This window comes from Sphaerodactylus townsendi, linkage group LG15, assembly GCF_021028975.2.
Source record: "Sphaerodactylus townsendi isolate TG3544 linkage group LG15, MPM_Stown_v2.3, whole genome shotgun sequence".
Classification (NCBI taxonomy): domain Eukaryota; kingdom Metazoa; phylum Chordata; class Lepidosauria; order Squamata; family Sphaerodactylidae; genus Sphaerodactylus; species Sphaerodactylus townsendi.
In genome coordinates, this window is record NC_059439.1 from 321,167 (window position 1) to 344,189 (window position 23,023).

The 23,023-nt window shown below is 46.9% G+C and overlaps 1 protein-coding gene across 1 annotated transcript in view; it reads right to left on the minus strand.

Annotated features, from left to right (window-relative positions):
* Nucleotides 1–409: 409 nt before the first annotated feature.
* Nucleotides 410–23,023, minus strand: part of MYO1D (myosin ID) — a 66,643-nt gene continuing 44,029 nt past the window's right edge. Inside the window, exons 15-17 of the mRNA XM_048518363.1 lie at nt 16,017–16,183; nt 12,021–12,228; nt 410–637 (exon numbers count right to left, since the gene is read on the minus strand). Coding sequence (XP_048374320.1) covers nt 410–637; nt 12,021–12,228; nt 16,017–16,183 — 603 coding nt within the window. The remainder of the gene's footprint in view (nt 638–12,020; nt 12,229–16,016; nt 16,184–23,023) is intronic.

The following is a 23,023-nucleotide window of genomic DNA, read 5'->3' on the forward strand; positions in this document are numbered from 1 at the left end:
TCAGCCCCTACCAGCATGGCCAATTGGCCATGCTGGCAGGGGCTGATGGGAATTGTAGTCCTTGAACATCTGGAGTGCCATGGGTTCGCCACCACGGGTCTATACAGTGCCTAAAGTTATAAACCTCTACTCGACAGCTTGGCCACACAACCACAACCAAGCCGTGCTATGCTTCACTCAGTCTGTTCTTTATCCTGAGCCAGACGTGAGCTCTCCCTGCCCTCCTTCTGAGACAGACCCCCCTCCTCTCTCCCATGTCCCCTCCCACACCTCACCCCTCTTCCTGAAGGGGGCTGGATACTGGAGCAGAACTCCCGGGGGCTCCTCTGAGTGGCTGCTTCCTCCTTCAGGGGCAGGACTGTGAACCCGACTGTGCCTCGTGGCACGAAGGACAGCTGGCAACAGATCCTCACCTGTGATAGATGGACTGCAGGGCCTCTTCAAACCTGCCCAGCACTTTAGGGGGGGTGGGCCACTTCACGTGCTTGCCGTAGCCCTTCATCGACCTCACGTTATGAAACCGTCGACCCACCTCCCGGATGTAAGACTTCACTTTGTATCGACGGTAGCACTGGAGGACCGTCAGGGCTGCTCGGGTCCTCTTGTAGCGCAGGCGGGCCAGCGTGCCCCTCCACACCTGCACGGGAAAATAAATTTTCTTTTTCAAATGGTGGAAATAGCCAGGCGAGACACTCGAGCTTCACCAATATTTGTTCTTGCAAGATGACAAATGCCAGCCCCGGGGCACAGAGTGGTCAGCTGCCGAACGGCTACTCACAACTGGAGTTTGATCCCGACAGAAGTCAAATTCAGGTGGCCAGCTCTGAGATCAGCTTGCTGGGGGCAAAGATGACTCAGCAAGGCAGTGGCAAACCACCTCATACACAGAGGCAGCCTAGTAAACATCGTAATGTGACATCACCACAGAAGAAGAAGAAGAAGAAGAAGAAGAAGAAGAAGAAGAAGAAGAAGAAGAAGAAGAAGAAGAAGAAGAAGAAGAAGAAGAAGAGGAGGAGGAGGAGGAGGAGGAGGAGGAGGAGGAGGAGGAGGAGGAGTTTTGGATTTATATCCCCCCTTTTTCTCCTGCAGGAGACTCAAAGGGGCTGACAATCTCCTTGCCCTTCCCCCCCACAACAAACACCCTGTGAGGTGGGTGGGGCTGAGAGAGCTCCGAGAAGCTGTGACTGGCCCAAGGTCACCCAGCTGGCGTGTGTGGGAGTGCCCAGGCTAATCTGAATTCCCCAGATAAGCCTCCACAGCTCAGGCGGCAGAGCTGGGAATCAAACCCGGTTCCTCCAGATTAGATACACGAGCTCTTAACCTCCTACGCCACTGCTGCTCTCTCACATAGGTCAGTAATGGCCTGGTGCTTATACACAGGTCTATCTTTATCTTCAACTTATTGTTATGGAAGGAAAGGGAATATTGCTCTCTTTGCTTGGGGAAACTTTCTTAGACCAAGGGTTTCAATCCAGCACCCTCATAACCAGCTGCCACAACTCAGGGACCTCCTGCGAACGTTTAGATTGATCCACTGAGAAGGCAGGAGCTTGTGGCACAGAGTGGTAAACTGGCAATACTGCAATCAGAAGCTCTGCTCACGACCTGAGTTCGATCCCAACGGAAGTCCATTTCAGGGAGTCGGCTCAAGGCTGACTCAACTTTCCATCCTTCCAAGGTTCGTGAAATGAGTACCCAGCTTGCTGGGGGTCAAGGGGAGATGACTGGGGAAGGCAACAGCAAACCACCCCACAAAGAACAGTCTGCCTAGTAAATGTTGTGATGCGATGTCACCCCATGGACCAGAACTGACCAAGTGCTCACCTTTACCCTTTGCCCATAACAATTGCAAACGACATAAAGGAACATGCATCTCTGTAAACAGATATGCAGTTTATTGTCGAAGGCTTTCACGGCTGGAATCACTGGGGTGCTGTGTGGTTTCTGGGCTGTATGGCTGTGTTCTAGCAGCATCCTCTCCAGACATTTCGCCTGCATCTGTGGCTGGCATCTTCAGAGGATCTTCAGATGCCAGCCACAGATGCAGGCGAAACGTCAGGAGAGAATGCTGCTAGAACACCGCCATACAGCCCGGAAACCACACAGCACCCCAGATATCCAGCACCCCAGATATCCTTCCAGCATTAGGTGAATTCCAAGACATGGAAGGATCTTTTTGTCCCCACCGCAGGTCCTGTCTTCATCGCAAGAGGCACAAAGTCTCAGAGGGAAGTCAAGAGCCTCACATTATTTCAGACTCCAGGTCGTCTAAATTCTGCACCAAGAGACTTGACTTATCCAACCCCCGTGAATTGACGACACAAAACGGAACTCGTTCAGACGGAATCAGTTCTGCACTAGCACAGACTTGCTGTATCGTTGGAAAGAAGCCCGAAGCTGCTATTTAGAAAGTCAGAGGAAGGAGGCTGGAGTGGAAGAGGGAAGCGAAGTGCGGCTGCAGGAGGGAAGGCCTGTACACGTCCCAGCAGGAAGAGCATGCACAGTGACAGGCGTGTTGCAAACTTCACCACAGAAAATAGGAGCAACTGTCCTTTTAGAAGACCCAGAAGTGGCAGCTGGACCAGGAGGGTTATCCACCTTTCCACAAATAGTAAAACCCATGGTATCAAAAATCAGAACAGGGGTCTGTGTCAAGAATTTGACACAAAAGGATATTGTATTGAAGCCTCACACAGTCTTTGCTAACGTTGATGAAGCAGGACGGACAAGAGCTCTAGCCTTGCCGGGCTTGGACCCGGCAAATGGAAATGGAAATGAATCCCCAGTTTTACATTTTGAAGCTTCAGCACGAAGTAAGTCAGAGCAGTAAAGAATTTTACAACGAACAGCAGCAGAAACACCAAGAGTTTTTGCAATGCGTGATGCAGACCTTGGGAGAGTTTCAAGAGTCACCCACAAAATATTATTGTAAAAAGTGATGTGCCCTTTAGAGAGAGAACTAGGCGAGTTTCACCTACAGATTTTGAAGACCTACGGCAACCTTTGAGGGAGCTAGCTACCTTAGGCGTAACTGAAGAAACAGACAGTCCATATGCATCACCAGAAGTATTGGTAAAGAAGAAGAATGGGGCTCTTAGGATGGCATTTTGCAGGTCTCCTTGCCATTATCTATCTCTCTCTCTCTCTCTCTCTCTCTCTCTCTCTCTCTCTCTCTCTCTCTCTCTCTCTCTCTCTCTCTATCTATCTATCTATCTATCTATCTATCTATCTATCTATCTATCTATCTATCTATCTATCTATCTATCTATCTGGTTTTCTATACCACCCTATCCCCGGAGGGCTCTGGGAGGTGCACAGCATAAAATTTCACCACAAATACAACCAAAACAAAGGGAGCAGGAACTAAATACAGATAGATAAATTACAAATTACACAAGCTCCACTAATTATAAAATATAATTACTAAAATCCCTTTAAAACAGCGGTTAATGCAATAAAACGGCATCCAGCGAAAACCGATATTTAAAACCCTCCCCAAGAGGGAGGAACAGCGGGTCCCATCGATGTTTAAGTCCAGCTTCATGATTACTTCTGCATGGAGGTTGAACAGAAAAACAGAGAGGATGAACAGAAAAACAGGAAAGGTTGCCGTAGGTCTTGTCTAGTACCCTTTTTGATCTTGAACCAGTCTGTGTCCCCATACCTGGTCTGCACTGTGGCGTCTTGGTTGTCATTAAGAGAACAATTGCTGATCCAAAGCTATCCAGGCCTCTCCTCTGTAATATCAGAGTTGATTTAGAAAACCAGCTAAACTTTAGTGAGGTTCTAGCATCCACTTTTAGCATCCCTGCGAAGCGGAGGAATCCTGGAAGCCCTTTTATTAAGAGCAAATGAGGCTGAACCACTGCACGGGATGAGGTCCCTACAGGAAGCATCAAAATGCCTGCGCGCCGTGGCCTCCAGAGTCTAATTACCCGGCTCAGGCACGCCTGGGAGCTGGAGTCAGCGGGGGTCTTTGTAGTCAAAGGCAAGTCCCCTGAGCCGAGCTGTCATGGCTGCAAAGAGTTCCCCTCATTCAGGGCCCTCGGCCACTTCAGAGAAGAAACAGAAGGGCATTCACAATTAGAATACAGATGTGCCATAACACAGAATGGAGAGAGACACCATGTTATACTCGGAATAAACACTGTAGTAGAGACTGCTGCCACAATTTAAAAATTAATTCCTCTGGCCTTTTTCTATGCATAAAAAGCTAAAAATACCATTAACAGCAAATACTAGAACAAAACAATCGTCTCCAGAATATCATCACCACTAACACAAAAATAGTAGCCACGAAAGAACATCGAAGTTCAGCAGCCGTACAATAAATTCAGGACGAGTGGTTTTGCAAGTTAAGAACTGTTAAAACAAGAACCAAAAGAGAAAAGTGAGATTTTTAAATCAAAATGTTACAGGTTTAATTTTATTTTGATGTTTAATGGTCAAGTTCCAAAGGTTTAGGGTTTAAGGGTTAATATATGTTGCAGAGCATAGGTGTCGAACTCGCGGCCCTCCAGATGTTATGGACTACACTTCCCATCATCCCCTGCCAGCATGATGCTGGCAGGGGACGATGGGAACTGTAGTCCATAACATCTGGAGGGCCGCAAGTTTGACACTTATGTTGCAGAGGAACCTGGTCAGCTTTTGTCTTTGTGTATGTTTCAGATTCTGTAAACTGGATCAAAAATAAAAAAAACAACCCTACACAGAGCGCGCTCAGCAACATCCAGCTAAGAAAGACTGAAAAGTTGCTGCTTCCTCATCCAAGGGCAGGCAAGGCCGTTTGGCGTTCTATATCTGCATCTAGGAACTGAAGTCCTTCACAGCTTGGAGCTGCTTTGAAACTCTCACTCAACTCCTTGGAGGGGAAAAAAATCTTGAAGCAAGTTTTTTCCATCTATTGTGATGTGACAAGATTCTTGGGGCTATAATAGCTCCTTTTTAGGTAACAAGCTCTTAATGTGTTATGCTTTTAGGTGTGACTAAACCGGAATTTGCATGCATAACACATGCATAAAATACAAAATGCATACACACACGATGAGTCCATATACATTTTTAAATGGATAGATGAATAAGAGTTGGGTTTCTTTGTGCTGTTCTTCAATTGCCTTAAACTTCTAGGCCAGAGAATAATGGATCAGGAATTCTAGAACTAAAACAGGTATTTATAATGCTATAATTCTTAGATTGGTGGATTCCAATCTAGAGAGCTGGGTTTGATTCCCCTTTCCTCTACCTGAGTGGAGGACTCTTTATTTGTTTCAACTAGATTTGTGTTCCCGCTCCTAACCATGAAGCCTGCTGCGGTGACCTTGGGCTCCTAAACATGAAGCCTATTGCAGTGACCTTGAGTTCTGTCTGAACTCGCTCAACCCCACCTACCTCACAAGGTGTGTGCTGCGGGGAGAGGAAGCGAAGGGCTTTCTGTAAGCTGCTTCGAGACTCCTTATGGCCTTAATGCCAAATAAAGGTTACTGAACTGAACTGAACTCCTTATGGTTGAGGAAAGTTGCAGATCCCATTTGAGCAGTGGCACACGCTCAGCACTTCCCCGTTAGGAAAATGGCAACCAACCAGTTAGTGGTCGCTTGCAGGCTTACCTCTGTGCAGGCAGATATGCCTGCTAAGACTCTGACCACCCAGAAGTGATTGTTCAATGAGACAGCCAGTCACTTCCAGCTTTGCTGATCCCTACCCAAGGGCATGCTTGTTTCTGTGGTGACATTTGGATGACATTTGATGGGGAGATCGGTCAACTGACCAAACTCCATAAAAGGCCATTTGGGGCCAATAGGTATTTTAAGGAGACCCAGCAGACACTTCCAGCTACTTAGAGTGGAGGAAGAAAGATGTGACGGATGAGAGAGAGGCTATGTCAACTACACAACACAGAAGGGGTGGGGGAGCGCTTTCGGTCCTACCTCCTCTACTAGACCAGCATGCCTGCTCCCTCATGAACCTCCCTGACCACCAGCCACTAGCCAAGGGCTGTTTCAGCTCTTCCCTGCTCCCTCCCTCCCTCTTTCTTTTTTTCTTTCTCTCTCTCTTTCTCCCTCTCTCCCTCTCTCCCTTTCTTTCTCTCTCCCTTTTTCTCCCTCTCTTTCTCCCTCTCTTTCTCCCTCTCTTTCTCCCTCTCTTTCTCTCTCTCTCTCTTTCTTTCTTTTTCTTTCTCTCTTTCTCTTTCTCTCTTTCTCTTTCTCTCTCTCTCTTCCTTCCTTCCTTCCTTCCTTCCTTCCTTCCTTCCTTCCTTCCTTCCTTCCTTCCTTCCTTCCTTCCTTCCTTCCTTCCTTCCTTCCTTCCTTCCTTCCTTCCTTTATTCATTAGGCTTGATAGACTGCCCAACCCCCGAAGGGCTCTGGGCAGTGTACAATGAGACATAAAACAAATACAATATAAGATCTCATAAAACAATATAGCGATAAAACATTAAAATTCATTAAAATACATTATAGCAGCAATTCCAAAAATTACAGATAAAAATACATGCCCAGATGCATGCGCGTTCTTTTCTTTGGACAGTGTTTGCACGGGGGCTGCTTCACCAGCTGGTGGCTTTGAAGTTATTGTTTGTTTTTTGCTGTCTGATGTTATCTTATTATGACGTTCAGGTGTTCTGATTGTTCTGATGCTACTTTGTTGTTCTAATGTCCCTATGATATAATGTTGTTATGCAATGCTGTCGCTATGCAACGTTATTATGTTGATTATGTCTTGATTACTGATACTTGATATCTGAAATATTGTTTATTGTCGCTGTAGCCTAATATTTGACTATTGGTGCCATGTTTATAATGCTGTATTGTTCCATCATGGTTGCTGATGTTTTGATATTTTGTAATGCTGCTTATTGTTGTTTGTATTATGTGTGGTGTACACCGCCCTGAGCCCTTCGGGGGAGGGCAGTATGGAAATTAAATTACCATACCGTATATAAAAATACAAAAATACAAAAAAGAAAGGATTAAATATATTCTATCAACAGCTACCAGCCTGGGTGACTAAAGAGAACTTCCACATTCAGAGGCAGTTAGCCTCTGAATCCCAGGCAACATCAGGGAAAGACCTTGGCCTCTGTGCTCAGTTGTTGGTCCTCCAGAGCATAGGTGTCAAGCTTGCGGCCCTCCAGATGTTATGGACTACAGTTCCCATCATCCCCTGCCAGAATGGTCAATTGGCCATGCTGGCAGGGGCTGATGGGAATTGTAGTCCATAACATCTGGAGTGCCAAAGGTTCGCCACCACTGGACTAGTTGGACCACTGTTTTGATCCAGAAAGCTGATGATCCCCACAACAAAATCCAGCCATTCTTTATCAAAACGGTGGATGTTTATAAAAGATGTGGGGGGAGAGCAGCCGTTTTGTGAGGACCACGGCCAGTCTGCCAAACGCAGAACATGCCCTCCTCTCTCTGGTTTGCAACCCGCACCTCTCAAAACGGCAGCTGCCTCCTGACTGGGAGACAAGCATCTTCGTGTGGCTTGCTGGGCAGAAGCCCTTCTTGCATTGCAGAGGCCGATCTAACAGGGAAACGCCTGCATTTTCTGCTTGACGGTTCCTGGCGTGCACCATTTCAAGGGTACGCTGGGACAGAGAAGGGGAAAAAATATTAAATTAGGGCATGTCAGCCGCAGCTTTTGTCTTTGCCTCATCTCTCCACTCAGCCATTCTGCCCACCAGAGAGGCCCGGAATGTTGCTATAGCAACAAGGGCTGCTGGGGTTTGATTGACAGCTCTTCCAAGAGCCATGTCTGGAGAAAAGCAGAGTGCCGCTGGGTGGGGAGGGGAGAGAAAGTAGATCGGGAGGGGGACGAAAATGGGGGGTGGGATCGTTGTCGAGACATACATTAATTCTGCAAAGGGCATTTCTGTGCGCTGAGCCTTTCCCAGCCTCTCCCCTTCCGCGGCAACACCCTGCCCAGCCGCCTGCCTTAGGGAAGCCACATCAATTCGGCAGACCTCGTGCCTTCAGAAAAAGAGGCAGCAGCCGGGGCAGCGGGCCAGCTCAGCTTCCGAGGCCCAGAGCGGTCAGCAAGTTTGCTTTACAGAAACTGTCCACCCAACGGAACAGAGAGGGGGAAATGAGAAGCCTGCTCTAAAAACTCCATTCCACTTTACGCTCAGTGACATTTAACACGGAGCCCATTCAGTACAGTCTCTAGAACAGGGGTCTGCAACCTGCGGCTCTCCAGAGGTTCGTGGACTACAAATCCCATCATAAGAACATAAGAACGTAAGAAAGAGCCTGCTGGATCAGACCAGAGTCCATCTAGTCCAGCTCTCTGCTACTCGCAGTGGCCCACCAGGTGCCTTTGGAGCTCACAGGCAGGAGGTGAAAGCAATGGCCTTCTGTGGCTGCTGCTCCCAAGCACCTGGTCTGCTAAGGCTTTTGCCATCTCAGATCAAGGAGGATCAAGATTGGGAGCCAGAGATCGACTTCTCCTCCATCAATCTGTCCAAGCCCTTTTTAAAGCTATCCAGGTGAGTGGCCATCACCACCTCTTGTGGCAGCATATTCCAAACACCAATCACACGTTGCGTGAAGAAGTGTTTCCTTTTATTAGTCCTAATTCTTCCCCCCAGCATTTTCAATGGAATTCCCCCTGGTTCTAGTATTGTGTATTGTTCTAGTATTGGCCATGCTGGCAGGGGCTGATGGGAATTGGAGTACATGAACCTCTGGAGAGCCGCAGGTTGCAGACCCTTGGTTCAGGCACCCCCCTCCCGATGCCATTCCAGGCCCAGCCGAGGCAGCCGCCCCCCTCCCCAGGGCCCAGCCTGACCAGGTCACACTGATGTCATACCTGCAGCCCTGCACCAAGTGGTGGTCTCTAGACACACTGGACGCCATGCCCTCTGAGCAAGGAGCGAAAAAGAGAAACTATGTTTGCTCGGCTTTCACAAGCACTAAACACGGGGCAGGGACTATACCAGTGGTGGCGAACCTTTTCAAGACCGAGTGCCCAAACTGCATCCCAAAACCGACTTATTTATCGCAAGGGGCCAACGCAGCAATTTAACCTGAATACTGAGTTTTAAGTTTAGAAAAAACGGTTGGCTCTGAAGCGCACATTACTTGGGAGTAAGCTTGGTGGGAGTCGGCGGCTTTGCTTTGAAGCAATCATGCAATGCTTCGAATGGGTGAATCACAACCTTAGGAGCGTTTAGAAGCAAGCCCCATTGTCAGCAACCGAGCTTACTCCCAGGTAAAGGATTGTGCTTTAGTTCTTCCCATGAAAATCAGTGGGGTTTAACAGAACAGGGTTACCTACATGTCGTGCCCAGCGGCCCAGGTCAGCCTAGATGTGTGTGTGGGGGGCAATTTTCGCCCCCCCCCCCATGATGAACTCTGTGCACGCATGCCCACAGAGAGGGCTCTGAGTGCCACCTCTGGCACCCATGCCACAGGTTCGCCATCACTGGACTATACTGAAACCAATGGAAATTGTGATGTGCGAACAACATTAAACACAATGAAACAAAAACAGAGGAAAGAATGGCCTGTCTCTGCCATTATTTATCTTTGAGTGATGTCAGACAAGGGCATTCCCATGTAGTAAAGGGCCGAGCATCAGGAAGCCAGGCAGTCATTAATGTGAATTTGTGGAGTCACCGTCCTCTCGGTAAAAACAAATAAAGACGGTCCTTGAAGAGTGACACAGAATAAAGCGCTCCAATTATTCCCTAGAACTTTTAGTCTAATTTTCACATCACAACACCCAGTCAGAGCTCCCTCCACTGGCAAACTGTGATTCTCAGCAGGCAAACGAGAGGTACCAAATCAGGCTGGTGAGGGGAACACCGGAGCATTTAAGAAACGCGACATGAGAATCCACAAACCTGTCAAGGCAGGCAAAACATCATTTCTAAAAATTAAAAAGAAAGAAAAGAGAACACAAAAGCGTTCAAACGCTGGCATCACAAAATTCATCACCCGGTCCCCGAACCCATTCCTGTGTTTATTTAGGGCTCCCGGTGCCAAATCAATATTTTAGTACTGCCTGAAAAATTAATTAATCACTTCCTGTTGAGAGCCAGAGTAAATGGGGCAGGCAGAGCAGCAATAATGCAAATCCTGTTTACCATTTGTGGTATTCCTTTATGGGGGGGGGGGGAGCCCCACATGCCCCACAGACAGGAAGCAGGAAAAGGGAGAAGTGCCCGTCTTTTTATTAAACACACAGGAGACGGGTCTTAAATAGCAGTAGTAAGCCCGAGTGAAAAGTTGTCTTAGTATTGGTATTCTAAGACTTGAAGTGTTCTGTTTCAAGAACTGTTGGCAATTTCAGCATATAGTTTTTTTAAAAGGCAGCACTTCATATTTTACATTTTATTATACTATAAAAGGGTTCACGTATACAGAGACCTTGGGTGGGGCGGGGCAGGGGGGTTTGCCATTAATCTATTTGGGTGCAAGTCTAGTGGCAAGGTTTGCAGAATTGGATTTGAGTTTTCAAAAGAACAGAAGTTTCTAGCCCTCAGCTCCGGTGCCCTTTGTCAGAAAATGGGAGAGGCCAACCCTGTGGGGCAGAGGACTCTGGGCAGTGGTGGGATCCAAAAATTTTAGTAACAGGTTCCCATGGTGGTGGGATTCAAACAGAGGCGTAGCGCTAATGGGGCTGGGCGGGGCACGGCGGGGGCGTGGCCGGGCATTCTGGGGGCGGGCATTAATAATTTCTCTGTTACTGTAAAAAACTCTTACTGTAAAAAAAAAGTTCCTAATTTCCAGCTGGTATCTTTCTGTCCATAATTTAAACTCATTATAGCAAGTCCTATCGTCTGCTGCCAACAGAAACAACAACTTCTCCTCTCATTGACTGCCTGTCAAATACTTAAGACTTTCAAATACTTAATTTTGTTTCTAGAAATCAAAAGAAGGAGACTTTCCTGAAACAAGGAACTTTACCATATTGCTAAAACATGTTTTTGAAACAGCCCAACAGGGAGAATTATCCCGTTTTCTACCTTCGCTAACCATCCACGTAGGAAACAGCAGGACTTCATGATTTTGGGACCTAATGGGATTTCTAACGGAAAAGCAGACCCAATTAGTAACCCCCTCTCGGCACACACAAATAATTAGTAGCCCACTCTCGGGAACTGGTGGGAACCTGCTGGATCCCGCCTCTGCCTCTGGGTGTGGCAGAGAGCCCCTTGTCTGACTTTCTCCCCTGCCTTCATTCTCCTCCATTGCTACAGACAATATAAAGCGGATGCACGAGGCTTGGGGGTGGGTCAAACGGCTCCTGGCATGTCTGGGTTGGCAGAACAGCACCTGCTTGGAAAGACCTTCCGGCTCATGGCTGCATGAAGTTTTATTGGGAGAGAGCTCTTGGGGCGAACACGTTTTTGTAAATAGCATTTTTACGCATTTTTTGTTTTGTAAATCACTTTGAGTTTCCAGGGTGGGAGACTCACCACCCCGAATAAACATAAAATAATTGTCATGCCCTGTTCTCAAAGGCCTCTTTCTCTTTCACCCCACACCCAAGCCCAAGAGCTCTGCATAGCTTAAATCAGCATAAAGACCAGTTTTGGAAAGCACTCCACCAACCGTGCTTCTGTCGCACAAAGCAAGTCTACATGATTCCCCTTGACTACAGGGCTGCCGGCTTTGCGATGGGAACTTCCTGGAGCTTTGGGAAATGGGAGTCTGGGGAAGGCAGAGTTTGGAGGGGGGGGGAGGTACTTTTGCAGGGTCTGATGCCATAAAGCCCACCCTCCAAAGCAGCCATTTTTGCCAGGAAATCTGATCTCTCTGGACTGGAGATAAGCTGTGAATCCAGGCTCTACCTGGGTGCTGGCAACCCTACCTGGTTGGCTGAGTTCATTTAGAAAACCCAGTTGCTGCCTTGTGCTGAATGTGGAATGTGAGATGAGCCCGCCTGCCCCTGGCCAAATACTTATGAGCCCTTTGCCGCCTGTGAGCAATAACCGTGGCCAGACACCACCTGGCCTCTTCCAGAGGGGGGAGAGGGGGCCTTCCGAAGTGGCTTTTGCTGCTGTCTCTCACCTTCTGCAGGAAGAGAACCACCCAGACCAGCATCTTCGCGTGCAGCTCCTCCAAGGTGAACAGTGTCCGAGGCGTCCGGATGAAGATCTTGGTCTTGCCGTAAGCCACATCGTGCTGGAAGCCACAGTGCTCGATCAGCTTCTTCACGGCTTCCTTGTCTGATGGCAGCTTATGATTTGGCCAGGTGAATTCAGGGATTATCTTGTACCTGCAATTCACACCAGAAATGTTAAGAAGCATGACCTTGCTCTTATGGCCATCTCTACCCGCTCCTGAACTCATCAGTTTCTCAGTAGAGCTCTGCTAGTACCACCATTTATTTCCCTACCAAAGCTGCCTTCCTTAGAGAGAGAAAGGGAAGGGATGTGCAGGTTTGAACAATGTGGTAAGAGGCACTGGATCCCTATTAGAAGAAGAAGAAGAAGAAGAAGAAGAAGAAGAAGAAGAAGAAGAAGAAGAAGAAGAAGAAGAAGAAGAAGAAGAAGAAGAAGAAGAAGAAGAAGAAGAAGAAGAAGAAGAAGAAGAAGAAGAAGAAGAGGAGGAGGAGGAGGAGGAGGAGGAGGAGGAGGAGGAGGAGGAGGAGGAGTTTGGATTTATATCCCCCCTTCCTCTCCTGCAGGAGACTCAAAGGGGCTGACAATCTCCTTGCCCTTCCCCCCTCACAACAAACACCCTGTGAGGTAGGTGGGGCTGAGAGAGCTCCGAGAAGCTGTGACTAGCCCCAGGTCACCCAGCTGGCGTGTGTGGGAGTGTACAGGCCAATCTGAATTCCCCAGATGGAATCAAACCCGGTTCCTCCAGATTAGATACACGAGCTCTTAACCTCCTACGCCACTGAATACAGACATCTAAACAGATATCTAATTCCAGCATACAATTTCTGGAGAAGTCACTTTTAAAGGTCTATGAATGAATGAATGAATGAATGAATGAATGTCAAGGAAAGCAAACCACATAAATTCTGTCAGGAGAAGAGGAGGTTGAGGGGTGACAGGTTGCTCTCTTTTAGTATTCGAAAGGCTGCCATTTAAAATAGGGCAGGGACTTGTTCCTGTTGGCAGCAGAGGATAGGACTTGCAATGACAGGTTACATTACAGGCAGGAAGGTACCAGCCGGATGCTCGGAAAAAGTTTACAATAATTGTGGTTCAGCAGTGGAATTGGCGGCCTACGGAGGTAGTGAGTTCCCCTTCCCTTGAAGTCTTCAAGCAGCAATTGAATGAACCCTTGTCTGGGATGCTCTAGACCAGGGGTAGGGAACCTGCAGCTCTCCAGATGTTCAGGAACTACAATTCCCATCAGCCCCTACCAGCATGGCCAATTGGCCATGCTGACAGAGGCTGATGGGAATTGTAGTTAGAAGCAAGCCTTTATTGGCATAGACAGCAGTAAAACAATAGTAAAAACAGATTAAAAAGCATATACAACATAGGATATACATGTTAGGACAAAGGAAATCTACTGGCATTTAGTAATTTCCAGGAGAAAGTCTGCCACTATCATACAGAGAGAAGGATCAGGGTTGTCCAACAAGTAGTGTAATCTAAATAAATCGGGGAGGTCGGGTAAATGTAAGGGAGTGAGATTCACATACTTGGATCTGATTTCCTTGAATCTGAGACAGTGAAGTAATTGGTGGGCCAGAGATTCAACTGAGCCATGCGCTACATGGAAGCACAATCTTTTAGCCTTTCTCTTATTAAAATCTGCCATGTAACAAGGAGCCAGAAGGCATATTAACATTGAACCCATAGGCGAGCATTATAGGCTCTCCCTTTGAACAGGGTTTTATTAAGAGAAACAATACAGGTAGTGTGCTGAAGTGGCCCCATTTAAAATGGGGAGAGAGAGAAATACAGGGGGGAGCACGTTTTCTTGGCTGCAGTGATTAAGGTGGAGAACTCTCTATCCACAATAGTTGACCTTTTAATTTCCTATAAGCTTCCCTTGAATAGGACAAAGGGCAAAGTGGGAATCCACTGGACAAGTCTGGGATAGAGGCAATTTTTTCTTCAATTATGGAAAACCAGGGGTTGGAAATGGGTGTCAGAGAGAGCAGACGGTGGACCAGGAGAGTTACGATCCGAGAGAAAATGAATCTCATGCCCAGCCAGAATCTAAAAGCCCCTCAGCCAAGCTGCTGCTGATTCCAAGGAAGTTTTTGACCCTAACTCCAGACAAAGGGGGCTGCATAGGGCACCTAATTCTGGAGAGTCCAGTTATCTTGGTGAAAAAAATTTGGATTGAAGAGAATTCAGGGGAAGTAGTTAATAGCTTGAATCCAAATTGGGACTCTCTAAAAAAAAAAAAGAAGCAATCCTCGAGGCTGACTTCTGGCATTGGAAAAATTTGAGGGCAGGAGGGATAAAGGAGTGGCCACTCGCTGTAAAAAAGAAACGTAGTGTGGAGTGCTGAGTATACTATTAGATGTAGCCTAGGGAGAGCGGCCTTCCTCTGGGTTGCCCATGAAAGGTTAAAAGGAGAATGAGAGGCCAAGGTATTTATAGCACTTAACCTGTTCCGATTTGGGTGCTTTTCATTTGCCCATGTGAGCTCTCTTTAAAGCTCCTAGAGAAGACCAATACCTTGGTTTTTTTTCATAGTTTATTGTCAGTCTGTTGGATTCACAGTAATCCACACAGCGCTTCATTAAGCGTCTGAGGCCAACTCTGGATCGAGAGAGAAGGACAGCGTCATCTGCATAGAGCAGAATTGATACATGGGATGTACCCAGTTTGGGGGCATGGCTGTTCACTGCTGAGAGGGCAGAGGGGAGGTCACTTAAGAAAAGATTGAAGAGAGTGGGGGCCAGGACGCAGCCCTGTTTGACCCCTTTGGAAATTGGAATACTGTCTGTCAAAAGGCCTTCGTGGGAACACTTGATCTGGCAACTGGTATTTGTGTGAAATTGCCTAATTAAGAACAAGAGTCTGGCATCAATGTTAAGGGCAGCGAATTGTAGTTCCTGAACATCTGGAGAGCCGCAGGTTCCTTACCCCTGCTCTAGACTGATCCTGCATTCAGCAGAGGGTTGGACTAGATGGCATTTATGGCCCCTTACAGTTCTGTGATTCTATGGTACTAGAAAGCTGCATGGTTGCCCAAAACAGCAAATGGTCTTGCAACTGATGAGGGTGTTTGTTTATTTTTAGATCTGTTGAGAAGTTCCTGCACAGTTATGTGCATATGTTTTTAATGCCCCCAGACAGCAAAAACTCTGTTCACTTGGTTCCACTTTTTTGCTTGTTACTTTCTAACTGGGGAAAATGTCTTGGTGCTGATTTGTTGAGAGAGGCGATGTTGGCAGGGGCTGATGGGAATTGTAGTCCAAAACATCTGGAGTGCCAAAGGTTCGACCACTGGCCTAAGTCAAGAAGTTGCTAGAAAGGCGATAGAATTGTTTTGATCCTGCTATTTTCAGTAATGTCGTCAAAATATGCTTAGGAGATTTTTATGCCACTCCTCCAGAATCCTGCTTGAACCCTCTTCCCCCAAGCTAGAGCCCCCACTGATCTGTATCACAAAACCCCACACACTTTGCACCACATGGTACAACTGGGGCTTCGTGTCTAGTAGTCCCCCCGACCAGTGGTGGGATCCAAAAATTTTAGTAACAGGTTCCCATGGTGGTGGGATTCAAACTGTGATGTAGCGCCAATGGGGATGGGTGGGGCACGACGGGGGCGTGGCCGGGCATTCCTGGGCGGGGCTGTGGCAAGGACGCAGCCGCTGCACCGGTCCTTGGGTGGGAAACAAATGCAAGCAGGCGCAGGCTGCCACGCACGCTGGTGCACCTCCTACTAGACTGCTTCAAGTTCTGCGCGCTGCTGCTGAAAGGAGGGGCGTAACTAAGGCAAAAATCACGTGGCAAAATCACCCATTAGTAACCCCCTCTCGGCACACACAAATCATTAGTAACCTACTCTCGGGAACCTGTGAGAACCTGCTGGATCCCACCTCTGCCCCCGACACTGTAAACGATGAATCTTTCCTTACCTGTGAAGGAACTTCTCATATGTTTGGCGATAGGCAAATCCTGCCCGTCGGACCCTCACGTTCTCCAGGAGCCCCAGGTATTCCACTTGATGCCTGCAACGTTCTTCATCAAACAGCTGGGGGGATTTCTTGTCATTGGGTTTGATGCAGCGGACATAGAACGGTTCCTACAAAGATGCCGGGTGGAACACAGCGATTAAAAAAGAAACCCCAAAGCTATAATGCAAAGGTAGGGAAGAAATAACTGAGGGATAGCAAACGTCACCATGGTTAAAGGAACAGTCCAGAAAACTGAAGCTGGTTTCAGGGCTGGAATCTGGCATCCATGAACCTGACGGGTATCACCAAATTGAAAATCGGCATCAACAAATGTCAATTACAGCTAAGACCAGGGATAAAAGGTTGACGCCAGAGAGAGGAAGTGTAGGGGAACAAGAGCATAACATTGTGCAAGACTACTGCAAATCCTTTAGCAAAGATAAGGGACAGAGTGGATGACACCCCCCGAAGAGGTAACTACTTGATACGACGGTAAGGCAAGAAGTCCAGTAAATGTAAGACTGTAAGACTGAGTTGTTCCACCGGGCTTTTGGAGTGTCCAGCCGCTGATTGGAGTGCCCCTTTTATTCCTCCGGTTCGGAGTTCCCTTTACCATCTACGGGACCCACTTTTTCGTTCTGCTTTCCCCCTCTTTGGGAGGGTTTTAATTGGGGTTTATTGCATGATGCCATCTTTGTTAATCTTACTGCTGTGTTTTAATTTTAATAGGGTTTTGTTTGTATATGCTGTTAGAGGAAATTATGTTGTGCACCACCCAGAGCCCTTCGGGGATAGGGCGGTATACAAAACAAACAAACAAACAAACAAACAAACAAACAAACAAACAAATAAATAATCTGTGTTGAGATCCACATGGAACTGGTTTTTGCCAAAGCATTTATCACACAATGGGGTAACTGCCAGAGAACCAACTGTGAAAACCGACTTATTATACCAGATCAGCCGTAAGGCGACATTATTTGTGGTTCTTCATCTTGTCGCTCTCTTAATATTTTCAATAGGTTATTTGCGGGTTGTATCTTACAAATCTTCACCTCTAATAATGGAGCCTAACTCCAGTGCAAAGGATTTTATGCCAGAGGGAGGTTCCATGCCCAGCTAAGCAGTGTGAGAGGGCACCATTGATTGCTCCTAAGTCACAGATAGAAATGTGAGTCCATGAGGCGGATCTTAAAAGGCTCGTTTTTTTTCAACCTTTATTGGCATAATACAATAACATAAACAGAAAATGCATTCAGACCAAACTGAGAGGAGAAGAGAAGGGAAACAGAAGAGAAAGAGGAGGGAGGGGGAGAAGCTATGAATCAAATTTTCCCTTGGAATTGTCAGTTACATATAAATCAAGGAATTTGGCTGCTGAATCTGTCTTATCACTGCTAGTATTGTCGAATAAAAAGACCATCTTCTGCGAGTTAGAGGCACGTTCTCTTTTGGCTAGCAGCAGTGATAGCAATTTTGTTCTAGGAGCTGTATAAAAGGGGCAGTAGAGTAAGATGTGCACCATGGAGCCTACACAATCCCCATTACACGCACAGATCCTTTGGTGACAAGGAATTTCAGCAAACCTTCCTGTTAGAGTTGCTGATGGGAGAGAATTACAGCGGGTCAGCATCATTGCTCTGCATAGCCTAGGCCAGAGGTCTGCAACCTGTGGCTCTCCAGATGTTCATGGACTACAACTCCCATGCTGGCAGGGGCTGATGGGATTTGTATTCCATGAACATCTGGAGAGCCACAGGTTACAGACCCCTGGCCTAGGTGAAGATATTTGAAAGAGGTATTGCGCCCCCCCCCCCCCGCTTCCCGTACGAGGGATACCTAAGGCAAGAGGTGAGCAGGACCTAGTGGTCTTTCCAATTAGGAATTGATGTTCCTGGTCTAGCAACCTCCTTTTCAGGGATTGGAATATCTCTTCTGGTGAAAGCATGGCCAAGGAATCCAGTGAATAACCTAACTTGAGAATTTTGGATTTAATATGACCCCCAGCGTTCAGAATAATGGAGAAGTTGTAAAGATTTATAGGTCAGAGAGGTAACATCACAGTTAAAGGTGCTGTCTGGTCTCAAGGCACAGAGCAGCATATACGCACACTATCGGGCATGCCCTGAAAGTTGCAGTGGAGCACTCTTATATCTCCAGGATGTTGGATTGGTTACAATTCTCTCATCCCAGCCCCTGCTGGCATGGTCAATTGGCCATGCTGGCAGGGGCTGATGGGAATTGTAGTCCATAACATCTGGAGTGCCAAAGGTTCGCCACCACTGCCCTAGAGCTTACACAAGAAGTGTGACTGTACCTGCTCGACAGAATGGGACCAAGTGCAACCCCATATAAAAGCTGTGGGATATCCTAGCATTAAAAATGTTAAGCACCACCGGAACATATTGTTTGCCCTTATTATAAAGGAAGCGCACGATAACTGAGATGCTGGCTATGCAGTTTGTAATCCATTACAGGGTCTAGAATCTAGCCAGGCTGCAGAATCCTGTTGACTTCCAGATGTTCAGAGACTACAATTCCAGGGGAATCCATCAGCTCTCGGGCCAGCATGTGTTCAGCCAATTGGCCATGCTGACAGGGGAACTGATGGGAATTGTAGCAATTCCCTGAACATCTGGAGGTTTCCAGGTTCCTCACCCTGGTCTAGCCAAACCCCCCCCTCTAGGAGTGGAGGTGCAGGTCCAGATATTTGAAACATTTGACCTGATCTGTCTGGTGCCCCCCCAGTAGCCACCAAGAGGGTTCCCAAGCTCTTGAGAACACTACGATCTTAGATTTTTGGAGATTTAGTGTCAGGCCATTGTCAGAACAATATTCATTGCAGGCCACTAACAGTTGCTTCAAGCCAATTTTGGTATGCGTTAGAAGGACGGTGTCATCAGCATAGAGTAGTAAGAGAGTTTGGTGACCAGCTAGATTTGGGCAGTGTGAGTTAACTGATTTAAATGTAGATGCTAAATCGTTTAAATAAAGATTAAAAAGCACTGGGGCAAGGACACAGCCTTGTTTTACCCCCCTGGTGATAGATATCTTAGGCGAGAGCAGTCTCTCCTGTTTACACTCGGTGTCATGGTGTAACGCCATAGCTTGTCTCTTGGAACAGAATCAAAGGCCCCCTTTATGTCCAAGAACGCAGCATACAGGGACCTTCCAGGTTTGCTGCAGGTTTTGGCTATAAATTAGCTAATGACCACTATATGCTGAAGGGTGGACTTGCCTTAACTGAATCCTATCTGTTCAGGTCCTAATACTCCGCACAAGGTGATCCATTCGTTCAGTTTAGCATGTAAGTATTTGGCATAAAGTTTCCCTGGGATGGATAACAGACTAATTGGCCTGTAATTCGCTGGTGAAAGATGATCGAAAAGGCTCATTTGTTAGAGCAGTTCTTTTGGTAGTTGACCAACTGGCAGCCCTCCAGAGCAAGTGAACACACCACTTACCAGACCCAACATGCACGAAAGGCAAGCCGGCCCAGCAAAACTTGTTTTGTATAAAACCCGCACCATTTTAAAAATCCAAAGGCAGAGGAACAGGTTTTCTTTGAGAGAAAGAAGCCATGAGCTCACTAATCGCCATTCATTAACTGAATCATCAAAGAGCTCCCATTTTAGAAGAAGAAGAGTTTGGATTTATATCCCCCCCCTTTCTCTCCTGCAGGAGACTCAAAGGGGCTTACAATCTCCTTGCCCTTCCCCCCTCACAGCAAACACCCTGTAGAGGTGGGTGGGGCTGAGAGGAAGCTCTGAAAGCTGTGACTGCAGCCCAAGGTCACCCAGCTGGTGTGTGTGGGAGTGCACAGGCTAATCTGAATTCCCCAGATAAGCCTCCACAGCTCAGGCGGCAGAGCGGGGAATCAAACCCGGTTCCTCCAGATTAGATACATGAGTTCTTAACCTCCTACGCCACTGCTGCTCCTTTTTAGATAAAACCCTTTAGCTGGCACATTATGTTGACGTATTTAGGGATCTGGTCATCGGAGGTATTTTTCCACAAGATGAACACTTGTGAGCAACCATCTCAGCCTACATATAGATGGAAGACTCATCCACCGAAGTTACTTCCCCCCTTCTCTCCACAAGATATTTCTGTACAGTCTATAACCATAGTAACCATAGTTATCCTAAAAAGGTAACAATCTACTAATTACAGTTTAGAAACCATCTCCCTAGCATTAGTTAAAAGATCAATTGAATGCATCCTCCCGATTACATCAGCCAACTCTGCTAGAAATGTGTAGCTGGTTAATTTCAATCAATGTGAAATTTAGTACCTCAACCCAAACCCCGATCCTCTTGCCCCTGAAGCCTGCCAATTTCTAGGGAAGAATTAACAGCAGACTGAATTCTTTCTTTGATGCTAGGGGTCTGCAACCTGTAGCTCTCCAGATGTCCATGGACTACAAATCCCATCAGCCCATGCCAGCATGGCATCTCTTCCCTCTCTGCCCAGAGGAGGTTGAACGAAATGGTAAAGAAAAAGAGTCTGGAATCCATGCCCTGTGAGGAGAGACGTAGTCTGGAGAAGTGAAGGTTAAGCCATGTTTAAATATTTGAAGGGATGTCAAGTTGAAGAGGGAGCAAGCTTGTTTTCTGCCGTTCCAGAGACTAGGACCAGGAGCGATGGGCTTAAGGAACAGGAAAAGAGATTCCACCTAAACATTAGGAAGAACTTCCTGACGGCAGTATTCCACCGTTCGAGAGTGGAATACACTGCCTTAGGGTGTGATGTAGCCTCCTCCTTTTTCAACAAAGGCTGGATGGCCATCTGTCAGGAGTGCTTTGATTGTGTGTTCACGCATGGCTCGGGGTTGGATTCAATGGTCCTTGTGGTCTCTTCCAACTCTATGGCTGATGACGCACAAGACATGTGCTGTGCGATAGAGGCAAACGTATGTCGCTGCAAGGTGTCTTGTACAGACATATTCCCTCAAGTTCCGCTTTCACTTTCTATTCTCCCTGCAGCAAGCAGGACCACTGCTAGCACAAATTTAATTTTGCTTAAAATCCAAGGAGTTAAGACAGGATTTATGGGTCAGTGGGCAGACCTCTTCCCTCTGTCCACAGCTAGCCCACCTACTCTCAGCCCCTATGCCCTTACGTTGCTTTGCACACGCTTCCCCCTTCCCCTCCACCCTGCTGCTGACTCCTTTTCTAAATGCTTGTGTTGATACATTGATATAGTAATAAGAGAGAGTTGCCTTTTGCAAAGCAACAGCACAGAGAGGGCCTCTTTCTGGCTCTACCCCACCTCCTGTGCTTTGCTTCTTCCCTCCCCAGTGATCAGGAGGACATTTTTGAATTTTTCTTTCAGACAAGCTTCTATTTTAAAAATAAGCTTCTCTCTTGCAGTGGGGGCGGGGGAAGAGGGTGTAGGTAGCAAACCTATGGCACTCCAGATGTTCATGGACTACAATTCTCATCAGCCAATTGGCCATGCTGGCAGGGGCTGATGAGAATTGTAGTCCATGAACATCTGGAGTGCCATAGGTTAACTGGTGTAGGGGAAGGGAGGGGAAAAGAATATCAGCAAGATCTGTGCCTTTAAGGCTGTTGATGGGTGGAGTTAAGAGAAGCAGCAAAGGGAGAAGTCGGTTGAGACTTCAGCAAGCCGCTGCAGGGTAGGAACTAGGCTGCCTCCTCATGTGTAAACAGAGAAACGTGACGAGAGCCCTCTGCAAGCCCACTGTGCAGAGAAGAGGCTCAAGGTAAGCATTCTCTGCATAATTGGCTGATGGCTCTATGATTCTGCAGCACAGTCTGGACAAGCAGCACATGTACCCATGTAAATATTATGAACATTCAATTTTTTTCTTTTTTTTCACTCTCTTTCAAAAGAAGCAGCTCTATTCAAAACCTGTCAGGCAGCTCACAGGAAACTGTGAAAAAAATATCTGTAAGTGGAGAGCTGGCAAAGGTTTAGTGAAAATATAACGGCATCTTGCAATCTGTTCATAACATTGGCTGTATTTGGAGGGATTATGTTCTTTCCACTCGCCAGGAAGGCCAATTCCTAATTGCTTGGATTAAAAAAAAGGATCTGCCCTATGCGATGGATTTCACTTTACAAGGATTTCTTTGGCACAATCTCGCTTATTTCCTTGCAGCTGAACGACGCACTACTGTGCAAAAGTGGTAAAATACAGTTTGGCCTTTTGACACTGTATGGCCTGCTCTTCAGATCTGGGGTTTTTTTTGGGGGGGGGGGGGTTGAGGCAGGTGTTTAGCAGTGATAGCTAACCAAAGAAAAAGAAAACGCTGCCATGCATAGTCAAACAAAAAATTAATACATAGGAATAAGGTATACTAGTGATTTTCCACCTTTCTTTGATTTTTTTAAATATTAGGAGGCGCACTATGTTTGAACACCTCAGCATATTACGCTGGTTGAGGCAGCATGTCAGAAGAATATATGAGATTAGGTGTCTGGCTTATTACCATGTTTCCCTGAAAATAAGACAGTGTCTTATATTAACTTTTGCTCCCAAAGATGCGCTATGTCTTATTTTCAGGGGATGTCTTATTTTGCTGTGTTCTGTTCAACAGGCATGCTTCCAAACAAAAACTTTGCTACGTCTTACTTTAGGGATGTGCCTTTATATTTCTCGCGACTTCAGCAAAACTCTCTACCCCTACGCCTTTTATTTGTCAGGGGATGTCTTATATTCGGGGAAACAGGGTAGGTGACAAAATTAAGAATACTGAAGAACAGTTTGGATTTATACCCAACATAAGCTTCTCAAGTCCTGTAAGTAGGCAAGTTCTTCCAAAGTTCTTCCTTCCTCTCCTCAACAACAAACACCTTGTGAGGCAGGTGGGGCTGAGAGAGTTCTGAGAGAACTGTGACTAGCCCAAGGTCATCCAGCAGGAATGTAGGAGTGGTGAAACAAATCCAGTTCACCAGGTAAGAGTCTGCCACTCATGTGCAGGAGTGGGGAATCAAACCCA